This window comes from Aulostomus chinensis, chromosome 22, assembly GCF_037954235.1.
Source record: "Aulostomus chinensis isolate RoL2024-O1b breed Wild chromosome 22, RoL_Achi_v1.0, whole genome shotgun sequence".
In the NCBI taxonomy this organism is placed as follows: domain Eukaryota; kingdom Metazoa; phylum Chordata; class Actinopteri; order Syngnathiformes; family Aulostomidae; genus Aulostomus; species Aulostomus chinensis.
In genome coordinates this window covers 18,067,501-18,080,612 of record NC_141341.1, presented here as the reverse complement: position 1 = coordinate 18,080,612, position 13,112 = coordinate 18,067,501, and the positions used below count along the sequence as shown (strand labels likewise).

At 40.3% G+C, this 13,112-nt stretch overlaps 1 protein-coding gene across 1 annotated transcript; it reads left to right on the top strand.

Moving 5' to 3' along the window:
- The first annotated feature begins 803 nt into the window (after positions 1-803).
- Positions 804-8,341, top strand: cited4a (Cbp/p300 interacting transactivator with ED-rich tail 4a). Its single transcript, XM_086193776.1, has 2 exons — positions 804-958; positions 2,735-8,341. The coding sequence occupies exon 2, from the start codon at positions 2,751-2,753 to the stop codon at positions 3,426-3,428; it is 678 nt and encodes a 225-aa protein (XP_086049902.1). The 5' UTR covers positions 804-958; positions 2,735-2,750; the 3' UTR covers positions 3,429-8,341.
- The last annotated feature ends 4,771 nt before the right edge of the window (positions 8,342-13,112 follow it).

The following is a 13,112-nucleotide window of genomic DNA, read 5'->3' as shown; positions in this document are numbered from 1 at the left end:
ATCAGAGACTATAGTGGATGGGATGAGAGCAGCAGTCGAGAAATATATATATATATATATATATATATATATATATATATAAAGAGTCAAATGGTATCAAATTAACTGTCTTGCAAGAGTGAAGAATGTACCATTAACAACATTTCAGTGCCTTACAGGTTTTATCTGGTGAGGTCTTCGGCACAGAAAGTCTTCCCTAAAAAAATGTTGTCTTCATTCCTACCATACCAAATAGCATAACAGAGAGCATGAAAGATGGGAGGGTACGACGGATTTCATCATTTAAAACAAAAAATTCGCACCTTGGTATGAAGTGCCGGTGCCAGCAGCAAGACTAAATGGAGGGGATTAAAGGGAGTTGTATTCCAGTTTGGATGGTTTGATTACCCTCCAAATGAACTTGGGATCAGTAATGTTATAATATAAAATTATATTTCATTGAGCTGGATATAATATACTGGACTATTTCAGTCAGACCAACACAATTTTTAGACATTTTTTCTAACATCATGCAAACCTGAATTCGTGTTTCCTGTTGTTCAAAGAGAAATCCTCCTGGTTTGAGAGTTAAAGTGTGATGCTGTTATGGGTAAAGTTCTAGTCAATTCAATCAGCCAGGCCTGCCTTGGCTAAACGGGGCTCTGATGGATCAGTGGAGGTAGTTGGTGAATGTTTCTTTGCTTAGCGATTAAGGGGGAGGATCAGTGGCAACAAAGAGAAGGGCGGTAGCTCCTCCCCTCGCTCTCTCTCTCTCTCTCTCTCTCTCTCTCTCTCTCTCTCTCTCTTCCCTCGTGTGTATATAATCCCTGAATTGACCCAGAAAATAAACTCCTCTGACTGCAGTCGAGACACCGCTGAGTTTGAATCCATCGCAGGACTGCATGTAGCCGGTTTGTCAGCAGCAGAACCCGCGACTCTGTTCCAACTTGTTTGCGGAGGATTCGAGAGGAAACATCGGGTAGGTGTCCTCTCTCTCACTCCTGAAACAGGTTGTCCTTATTGCTTTGGAGCCACCTGCGGACTATTCTTTCATTGCTAAATCTGGACGTGGCAAGAGACAGTGCAATGAACCTCGGTGACACTTTGTTCGCTTCTGTGTGAATGTTGCTTATTTTTAATTACACTCAATAACCTGACATAGACCACATACAGAGTCCCCCTGGATAACAAAGGTTTCATCTTTGTCTTCTGATGCCAGCAACGCTTTCCTTCTTCAGTCCAACTGTTTACAAAGTGGCATTTGGCACCGCAGAAAGAGAATACTGATGAGCACAAAATTGTGTGGCGGGTCGAAGCTGTTGAAGAAAGTGTCGCCATCTCCTTTCATCAGCAGTAAAACGGTCGAATTGTCCCCCAGCAGCCTGGGGCACCACCGGAGTTCACTTCCGGAGGATTTAAAAAGCTGAAATATCAGACACACGGTAAATGGTGAGGTCTCAATTCAAGTCGTGTTGTACTATTTTTGTGCTCAATTTTGACGCACCCAGCCGTGAATCAAAAGCTGCAGTTTCAACAAACCAATGATGTTTGACTGTAAATGAGGGTTTCAGCTGGATCACCACTTTGTCATCTGTATTTAATCTCGATTGGAGGTCTTCTATAGTGTGTGTGTGTGTGTGTGTGTGAAGGGGAAGAGGTGTATGTGGTCCAGAGAAGCATTCCTCTGCGTCCTTTTGGCTACAAGGGTATTGCTGCCCTCCCTCTTCTGCTGTCATATCCAGTGGTAATTCACTGATGGTGTCATTTTAGATGTTTGAAGTGGCTTTTTTTACATAGGCATTTCTGATGTGATTGAAAGTTTTCAAATAAAGTAAAGAAAAAAAAGCTGTGGGGGAGAGGACAAACCGTTTCACCTGAGAGAAAGGGCCACTTCTTTCAAGAGTTCGGGTCCTTTTCATTTTTTAGTTTTTGAAGTTTACAAACATTACATTTACAAACATTTTTTTTTGTAAATGGTTGAAATTGAAGTAACAGAAGCCAAAATATCATTGTTTTTTGCCCCCCCCCCCCCCAAAAAATACTAGTTTCTACATTTTTGAGAATGAATTTGGGTAGTATTTCTTTCAGTAGTAGTATTTCTACTTGACCCTATCCTGTTCAGACTTAGCATAAACATGTCTTAAGTGATAAGATCTAAGGGGGACCTAGCAGGCCAGGTGTGATCAGATGGGATCCTGACCACATGTGGCTACATTCTTTTAGCTGTGTGACTATAAATGTGTCCTGGGACACCTTGAAAGAATGCCTCATCAGCAGACGTCTGTTGGAATTGAAAGATAACCATATGGCGTTTTATAACAATGTCTGAGTGTTTTGAAGTAGGCAAGAGACATTGTTGCATCAAACACTGGCAGTTTGATTTATCAGGAACACGCTGAGGAATGGTGATGTTTTGATTTCTCTCTCTCATCTGCTCAGACTTTCAGAGTGGTAGATGGGTGAAAGGTACTGTTTGCAGCACTGCTTTCTCAATGAAGCTCACCAGTCAGCTGAGCTGTCTCTTTCTGTCTTCTACTATCAACTTCTCACTGCTAACCCTGATAACACCACAAAGTTATGTTGGGACTCTTCAAGGAATCGCAGAAGATATTCTGATCAAAACTGTGCAACATGTGCATATTTAGTCTCTCTTTTAAAATGTGGGTGTGTCACATCCATTGTGTTTGTAACACTGACCTGAGGTTTTATTAAATTTTGACACGCTGTTTGTTCTCTATCATGTTTTGGTTTTCAGGGTGATTAGAACAGCCATGGCTGAACACATGATGATGCCCATGACCCATGGCTTCAGGATGGGCATGAATGGACCTCCTCAGCACAATGGGCAGTCTGGCATGCGAAACCCACCCAACAACCAGGTAATGCATTATAGCAGGAATCCTCATAACAACATGGAGGCAGCCATGAGACAGAGGTCAGGCATGGTTGGGCCTGGAGGGATGGCCACCCCTGTAAACGGAGCTCCAATGGCAAACCACCACCAGATGATGTCTGGCAACATGATGTACAATGGCCAAGGCTCCCAGCAGCACCACCACATGCACCCGCAGCAGCAGGGTGGGCATCCACAGCAGTACCATCCTGGTAACCTCACCTCCCAGCAGCTCATGGCCAGCATGCACCTGCAGAAACTCAACACTCAGTACCATGGACATCCAATCAGCCCAGCCAACGGCCATCACCTGCCCAATGGTGTGCAGTACCGAGTAGGTCCAACTCAGCTGACAGGCATGCAACACATCAGTGCCCCCTTGGGGCTTAACGGCATGGACATGGATCTGATAGACGAGGAGGTTCTGACTTCCCTGGTGCTAGAACTTGGGCTGGACCGTGTTCAGGAGCTTCCAGAGCTTTTCCTTGGACAGAATGAGTTTGACTTCATATCGGAATTTGTGTGCAAACAGCAGCCAAGCACAGTGAGCTGTTGAGCAAAGTGGCTCAATGCTGGTTGGTCTATTTGGACTGGACACCCCAAAGAATGACTAAGTGACCATAGTAGCACAGCGAGAGCAGACAATCGCTTTGTTTGAGTTTTTCTGTGTGTTTGAGAGTTTCAAGCGTGACTTCACACTGACCCTGCCTGCCAGTTGATGATGAATAGTAACGTGCATAAAACAAAGCAAAAGCACCGGGTTTCATGCCTTTGAACTGGTGCCAGTACAGCCTGCTGTCTTTGGCCAAATGGAAGTATCCTGATGCAGCAGACTCTGCCTGTACCCATCTGGCCTTCAGCACATGTGCCTGCTGTGCCAAGGCTTTGGGTCCTTGTATTCTTAACACAAACAATGGGGGGGGACGTGACCTGAAAGACTAGTGTGGGTCGTCCAGATTATGTGGCATCTCTGTATGGATTTCATTTCTGATGACACGTTTGACAACTAAATTTATACATGGTCGTTGAATTTGTTGGGACAAGCATTAAGGGGTTGAAAAGATATTTATTTTCACACTTTATGTCCATTTTGAAGGCTGGCTCTTCAAAACTGAGAAGGTTCCTACAAAAATGCATTTATTGAAGAACTGATGGCATTGATCTTGGATTAGCCCAATGAAATGTGCTTCTTTAGTTATTGACCTGTTTGACCCATTTACATGCCTGTTATGGTGTACTCCTGTGATCAACGTGTCAAGTCGACTCAAACTACACAAAAAATACTGGTGATTTTATTTATATATATATTATGGAAAAGAAACCCTTAAATTGCTGCAATTGGACAATTAATGTAAAATAAAAATTGCACACTAAAACATGATTGTTTTGCCACTTTCAGGCTCAGAAAAGTTTATTCTAAGGTTCTGACTCCCAAAATGCTAAGGCTCCCAACAGAGATACAGAGATGTGTTTTACTGAACATCTCTGGAGATGAGTTGCTTCAGAAAGAGAACAATAAATGTGCGATCGAAAGAGCATCCACAAAAGTGTTGCTCAGTCTGATTTGGCAAAAGGTAGCTGGTGCAATTTTTGCTCAGTTCCACTTTGTGATAATGAAGAACCACTCTTCACAATGCTAGCTTATGACTTGCAGAGAGGATGTCAAGTTAAATGAAGGGTACACAATTGAGTGACCTTTTGCAGATACAGTGGAGGTCGTGTCATTAGGTGCAGTTTTTATATTGACTTGGTTTAATCTGGTCTTTAAACACAAGTCTGTCTCTGCAGATCATTTCCATATTGTTTTCGGATGGCTGAAAAGACTTACTCCAAGCCTCAGTGGCAAAAAATGCTTGTCTTATTTTGACATGATTCTTAAGCAATATTCGACTGAATCCAACAATCACGAAGTACAAAAACATATGCATACATACCTGTATACAGCTCACATTAATTATTGTCAAAGTAGCACTTTTTTTTTAACAAAAAAGCAAGGATTACCACTGCTGTTATTTTTCAAACTAATCCAGGGTCAGAACAATGAGAAGAGAAAAGATATACCTGTGCCAAGTTCAAAGACTCAATACAATTTAACGAACTAAAAGAAGCAGGCAGCACATTAGAAGCTGTTTGGCCATTTAAAAAAAAAAAAACTGTTTTGCCTAAAAACAGGCTCTGATTTAAAAAAAAAAAAAAAAAAAAAAAGTCAAACCCAGTGGTGTCCCTAAACCGGGGCTAGGTGTGCTGATTAGAGGCTGTGCATCAACACAGGGACACACCGCTCCCTGCCAGCAATTAGAATAATCATTATTTAAGGCTGCTGGTACTTGTGGCATTGATTTCATTAAGAGCGAGCGGAAGTGCACAGCTGTTGTTTTTTGCCATAGATTAGCTTACTTTGCTGCTTTTCTACTGATTATATTTGAATTACATGTTCTCACACACTTGTCTTAATTGAGTCAGCCTGCACTGTCAGCAATGATTCAATAATTATATTTTGATTTTACTCTTGTTTTGAGCTCAGTTGGTAATGTTTTTAATCAAGGTGTCTGTTGTGCCGCTGCAGGCCAGTGGAGGATGATCATCCCGCTTTCTCATTGCTATTTGTGGAGCTGACAGAGGGGTCAAAACTGCACAGGAGAACTGTGTTAATCTGTTCCAGTACAACAGCGCTGTCCCTGTTTCTCTGGAGGTCTGCCACCTCCAAGCTGTTGAATCAAACAATGGGCATTGAAACACTGCTGTAGAGTGGCAGCGTTTCCCTGTTTCACTTTCTGCCTGATAAGCTGACAAACTTGCATGATTCAATTTGAAAAGTTCAAAATCTTGCCAAAATTATTTTTCCAATATTAGGTCAAAGTAACTCTTAATATAAGACACAATCTTAGCCTAACAAGACACATTTCAGTAGTATGTTTTGTTGATAATATATTATATCACAATTTCACCTGATCTATGGCAGATAGTTTTATTTATTACAAGCTAAAACATCTGCACGTAAAGCGAGGTGGTTTTTCTTGTACAATGATCTACCATAATATGGACAATTCAAATAGCAATTATAGCAAACGGTAAGGTAGTTCTTGGGAAAATGTGTGTTTTTTGTAGTTTGTTGGAAATGCTTCTGACCTTAGCAAGAGTGTGGCCTCAGATCACTGCTGTATCGGTGAGCGCTGCCTTCTTGTGTAGTGTATCTTTGTTCTGTAGACTAGGGATGAAGATGATCTCGATACATTAAAGGTACTTTTTGAAAAAAAAAATTCAGATGTAAATGTAAAATAAAGGCCCATTTGGATGTGTCAATAAGAGAATCTATTCTACATTTTACAAATGAGTGTGTAGATACAGTGTGAATAGACCAGTGTTTTGAGCTCTGGTTTGGGGATGTGAAGGTTTAAATTTGAAAAGACTGCGCTTTGAAGCAAATATAAGGGATGCCACCACTTTCTTACCAAGCAGCTGAGAATGTACAGTTAAGAACTTGGTGGGCGCTCATCTTAACATGGTACATTAATGTGTGAGATTGTACTTCTTTTTCCAAATTACACATAATTTGTTTGGGTAACCTCCCTTTCCTCTTTACCCATTTCCCCAAAGCTTTTGTAATGTTATTGATTCTATTTTGAGAAAATGTATTTATTTTCAAATAAAATATTTATTTAAAGAACTTGTATTTTAGATAAACTGGTTATTCTTTTATAAAAAAAAATAATAATTCACCCGTGATGTTAATAAGGATATACACCCAACTGTGGCATGTCTCTGCTGACTACAGAGGCTTTGAGATGCTATTAATTCATCCTGTTTGCTTGAGATTTGTTCTGTTTTCTTTCTTTACCCATTTTCACCTACAAGTTATGACCAAATGCAACAACAGAGTAAAAAAGACGAAAATGGGATATTAAGCACTTTTTTTTTTATTTATTTTTTTTTAGTTTGCTGTATACTAGGTCATTTGAACCTTTCAAAATTAATCCCTAAAATGTTGAAAAAGTAAAAACTGTAAAGCAGTGTGTTAATGTGTGGCCATTCTTCTTTATTTTTAAATAGTTTAATGTGATGACATCACATCACAAAGCTCCAAGATACACATGCAGCCTTATGTATTGATTCATGCAATCTGTACTCTTCATTGTATCTGTTTAATTTGAGACGTTTTCAAGTTGTGGACATTCCAATTGATACATTTCACAAGGATTTAAACAGGCAGTCTAATACCACTGAACTATAAATAAATACTGGTTTTTGTTGAAGAAAAACAAATGCTATGGAAGAGTGCCACCCATGAGAAAAAAATGAGAGGAGGTAATTTTCTTTTCATCAGGCACTCTTCTGTAAACTGAAGTATTTTCTCCAAAATGTGTTTTTCTGCCAGTTGACCGAGATTAACATATATAAAATAAAAAGGGAATTCGAGAAGCACAGTTACAGCATAGTAAAAAAAACAAAAACAAAACAACTTTGGAAATCTCTTTATCATGGATAAAGACATTAATGTAAGATTTTCATTATCATCCACAATTTGAGGGGTCCTGTCTTTCAGAAGCAATTTTTTTGTGATGAAAAAATTAATAAATGTTACAAATTATTAATTCTCAATTAAAACTCAATTTCCCTTTTTTGCTTTGGGGTACTATAAACTAAAATATGTCATAACAGAATTATTAATAATAAAATAGTCCATTTTGTTCTGAAACAATGGGCTAATCACTTCCATACTCCAATAGTGTTTGAGAAAAGTGGCAGAGACCAATACATACAATACAATACATACATATACAATACATTTTTGAGAGCTGAACTAGCTAACACAAGGGAAGGGATAAGGAAATGTTCCTGCCTTATGGCATGGCAATTTTATTTGTAGAGCCTGTTTTTACAAACAGTTTGTCTCAAAGGGCTTCACATGGCATCATAACAACATCCTCTGCCCTCAGAGCCTCACATCGACTGAAGAAAAACTCCAAAGAAAACCCTTTTAACAGGGAAAAATCTGAGAAACCTCAGGGTGAGCAACAGAGGAGGATCCCTCACCAGGACGGACAGACGTGCAGGAGATGTTGTTACAGACAAGAAAACAGTTTACAATATAAAATGTGGAAAAGATGGAAATGTTAATAACAGTTGAAGAAGGAAGCTTCTGGAAGGGGAGGCAGGGAGAGCAAGCCAGCTTGATGTGGAACATTGGAGTACTGACACCACATCAAATCACTGTGTCTGATTTTGTGCTCTTATATTGGACAGCCTTGTAGAATCTCTAGGATGTTTCTCTTTTTTTCAGTCCGCATCACTGCTGTATTGAATCAGTCTGTCAAGACATCACACTTTATTTTTGGTCCTGACTATTTCAACAATCAGATATCGTGAATGAAAAAACTCAGATCTATCCACCTCGTGCTTCTTGCCCAGCACCAAATTGCAGACAAAATAAAAATTATGATGGGCTCAGGTATACAATTTTGAAGTTAAAGTCAAACATATGATTTGGCTCACCGCTGACGAACAAGTCAAGTCAATTTTATTTGTATAGCCAAATCACAACAAAAGTTATCTCATGTCACTTTACAAGTAGAGCAGGTCCAGTACCACACTCCTTCCATGAATTTACACCCAACAATTCTCCATCAGCAGCACATCCTGCAACAGTGGTGATGAAAACCTTCCTTTCAACAGGCAGGAACGTCAAGCCGATCCAGGCTCAATGGGGACGGCCTTCTGCTTTGACCGGTTGGGGGGAAAGAGAGCAGGAGAGCGGGCAGAGACAAAGACAGATAATGGAGGAAGACATTTATGCAGAAGGAAAGAGTGGGACAGAGAAAAAGAGAGAGAGAAAAGGAAGAGACTGATTGACAGAGGGGGACGTGAGCAGGTGGAGCTATGGGTGGCAGCTTGAACCTCTTCAGGTCTGCAGCTTCCTCCAGCAGCACCCAGGATCTGGGATGAGGGGAGCCCAAAGGCTCCGGAGAAGAAGACGAGTTAGTAATACGAATGAGTATGATTTATGTATGACACATATAGGAGGACAGAGAGGAGTTGAGAGAAGCCCAGTGCACCATGGGAGATCCCCCAGCAGCCTAAACCTATAGCAGCATATCTAAGGGCCAGCCTAAGCAACCCAACTATAAGCCTGATCAAAAAGGAAGGTCTTTTGTCTGCTCTTAAAGGTTGAGAGGGTGCCTGCATCCCGGACCGAAACTGGGAGACGGTTCCACTGGAGGGGAGCCTGATAGCTGAAGGCTCTGGCTCCCATTCTACTTTTAGAAAATCTAGGAACCACAAGTAACCCTGCATCCTTGGAGCGAAGGGTTCTAGCTGGATAATAGGGGACTATGAGCTCTGTCAGGTATGAAGGAGCCTGACTGTTGAGGACTTTGTATGTTAGAAGGAGAATTTTGAATTCTATTCTAAATTTGACAGGGAGCCATGCAGAGAAGCCAGTACAGGAGAGACATGGTCTCTTCTACTAGTTCTCGTCAACACGCGGGCAGCAGCATTTTGGACCAGCTGGAGAGTCTTTAGGGACCTATTGTTGCAGCCTGATAGGAGGGAATTGTAGTAATCCAGCCTGGAAGTGACAAAGGCATGGACTAGTTTTTCTGCATCTTTTTGAGACAAGATGTGTCTGATCTTTGCGATGTTCCGTAAATGAAAGAAAGCAGTCCTAGAAATTTGCTTAATGTGGGCATTAAAAGACAGATCTTGATCGAAAAGAACTCGTAGGTTCCTTACGGTAGTGCTGGAGGCCAAGGTAATGCCTTCCAGGGTACCTATTTCATTAGATAGGGTGTCTCTAAGATGTTCTGGGCCCAGGACAATGACTTCAGTTTTATCAGAGTTTAATACAAGGAAATTATGGGTCATCCAAGTTTTTATCTCCTTTAGACAGGCCTCCAGTTTAGTCAGCTGATTTATTTCATGAGGATGCATTGATAAGTACAGCTGTGTGTTGTCAGCATAGCAGTGAAAATTAATTGAGTGTTTCCTAATAATGTGACCAAGAGGAAGCAGATAAAGGATGAAGAGGACTGGTCCAAGCACAGAGCCTTGTGGAACACCATAAGTGACTGCAGTGGTTTCAGAGGGTTTATCATTAGTTAGTACGAACTGAGATCGACCTAGTAAATATGACCTGAACCAGTTTAGTGTAGGTCCTTTAATGCCAATGACATGTTCCAGTCTCCGTAGAAGGATATGGTGATCAATGGTATCAAAAGCTGCACTAAGATCTAATAGGACCAGCACAGAGACCAGTCCCTCATCTGATGCTAGTAGGAGGTCATTGGTAACTTTGACTAGTGCTGTTTCTGTGCTATGATGAATCCTAAAACCTGACTGGAAATCCTCTAATAAGCTGTTGCTGTGGAGAAAGTCACACAGCTGTTTAGCAACTGCTTTCTCCAGAATTTTGGAGAAAAAAGGAAGATTTGATATTGGTCTGTAGTTGGCCAAAACTTCTGGATCCAGGGTTGCTTTTTTGAGAAGGGGTCTAATTACTGCCACTTTAAAGGACTGTGGAACGTAACCAGATAACAGCGACACATTGATCATATCTAAGAGGGAGTTGCTAACGGGGGGTAGAGAGTCCTTAAGTAGCTTGGTTGGGATGGGGTCTAGAAGACAGGTGGATGGTTTAGAGGAGGAAATGATTGAACTGAGCTCATGAAGGCTAACGGTAGAAAAACTGTCAAAGTGTACATCTGGTCCTCCAGCAGCCTCTAAGGCTTCTGAGGTTATAGGTGCCATGTTGTCAGCTGATGGCAGGAGGAGGTGAATTTTCTCTCCAATAAGGACAATTTTGTCATTAAAGAAGTCCATGAAATCTTTGCTGCACAGGGAAACAGGAATACTAGGTTCAGTAGAGCTGTGGCTCTCTGTCAGTCTGGCTACAGTACTGAAGAGGAACCTGGGGTTGTTCTTGTGTTCCTCTATTAGTGTCGAGTAGTAAGCTGCTCTAGCTATACAAAGGGCTTTCTTAGAACTTTTAAGGCTGTCTTGCCAGATGATGTGAGACTCCTCCAGTTTGGAGGAGCGCCTTATTCTCTCTAACTTCTGGGTTTTTTGTTCAAGCTGTCTGGTTTCTGAATTGTACCAAGGTGCTTGTTTCCTTGGATTTATAGTTTTCTTTTTTAATGGGGCAATTGAGTCCAAAGTTGCCTGTTGCACTATCGATAAAATGGTCAATTTGGGAGGGACTAAGGTTGACAACAGTTTGCTCTGTAACAATGGGACATGACACTGAATTTAGTGCCAATGGAATCACTTCCTTAAATCTAGCTACACCCTGATCAGACAAACATCTGGAAACCACTGTTTTCCTGAGTGGAGTGTAGTCGATTAGTGCAACAAATGTGTGCTGCATCTATTACATGGCCTACATCCATGCAAAGGGGACATTTTCTATCTGGACTGATCGTATGGTTCCCTCAGGTCTCCTTTTTGCCTTCTGTGATATCTTTGTAGCTGCACAGCACATTGACTTAAATTTAACATTATCAGTGATGAAAGAAGTATACAGGTCCTTTGTACAAAAGTAGAAATAACCTTAAAAATAGTGCTCAGGTGAAGTCTCATTTCAGAGTTCCACTTATATAAAAGTAGAGAAGTATTTATATTTTGTTATTTTATATAGCATTATTATTATGTTTCAAAGGTGAAAGTAAACATTTTACATGATTTTGTATTCCAATGCCTCGAAGTGTTCAATAGACCTGTTGACCTTCAAAGGTTGCGTTACAGTGGTGTCTTCCAGTTGTGCAGCTCTGATTATGTACTCTTGAAAATTCATCATCTTCATCAGGTTTTGTCATGTTTTCTTCACAAAACATTTTTCCTCAAACAAAAAAGCAAAAATGTAGCACTGTAAATGTACAATATCCACTAAAATGTGAAACTCAAGCACAGATATCTTCTACTGAAGTACAATACTTGATTAAAAATACTGTTACGGGCACATGATATTGGATTTTTTGCCAATACCTGATATGACAATAGTTTTACAACTGATTTGGCTGATAGCCAATATTTACCAATGTTGTTATTATCTGTCTTATAACAAGTTTATAGGATACTTGCGTATGGACAAATATATGGAAGCAGCTTGTTTGATTGCTAACAAGTGATAAAACAAAACAGTAAAAGCTGTTTTTACAGTCTGATAGAGCACATACTATGGACCAGCATCTGTACCCTATTGTCCTGTTCTCTGTGTCTGAACACAACAATTTTACACCAGTATAATAATACTTACTATTATGGACAATAAAGTTGCACAAATGGCAGAAAGTTTGAAACAGCTTCAGCACAGCAGAAGCTTATCTCCTCTTAATATAAACAGGAAATGACTGTGATACTTCCAACAGCCTGGACGGGATATGGATATTCAGCCTTAGAATAACCCTTTGAGCTGTTAGCGTACCACTCATGAGAGCCTCTTGAGTAGCTCAAAGACCCCCTCCCATTAAGCCATTAAAACGGAAGCTCAGTTAATGATGACTTAAGACTGAACATCTGACATATTTCCTCAGAGAACTTCTTTGATTGCACAAGTAAAATAGTTTAGCAAAAATCTGGCCTTTCACTTACATGAATCACATATAAGTAAAGTAAAATATAAGCTAAAGTCTATCATTGATATAATGCCACTTGATCCACTTGATATATATGTTATATTGGGCTCATTCAAATATGAAAACAAGATGGAAAATCAATGCGATGTAAATACAACAGCGTAGATGTGAATGAAAAGGGCGACAATGCACGAAATTTGCGTCACACACAAAGGCTTTGTCAGACTTATGGTAGCAGATCTGATCCAAATTCTGATCAGAAAATAAGCATTTTAAAATGTTTTTATTTTGGTCACAATTAAAAATTAATCACAACAAAAATACCATGTAACAAGTCTAATACTAATAATATTGTAATATAATATTACATAATAATATATAATAATACTAATTCTACTACTAATCTAACTGAAGGGTCACTGGTTTGATCCTCGCTTCCCCCAGTGACCATATCAAAGTATCCTTGAGCAAGATAATTGCCCCTAATAGCTCCTGTTGGCCCTGCAATGGACTGGTGACCTGTCCAGGGTGTATCCTGTCTCTCACCCAATTTTAGCTAGGTCAGGCTCCAGCCCCCCCCCCCCCCCCCCCCCAGGCCTTAACAGATAAGTGGTATAGAAAATAGATGGATGGATGGATGGACGCTTATCCTCTTAAGACCCAGACTAAGTGAT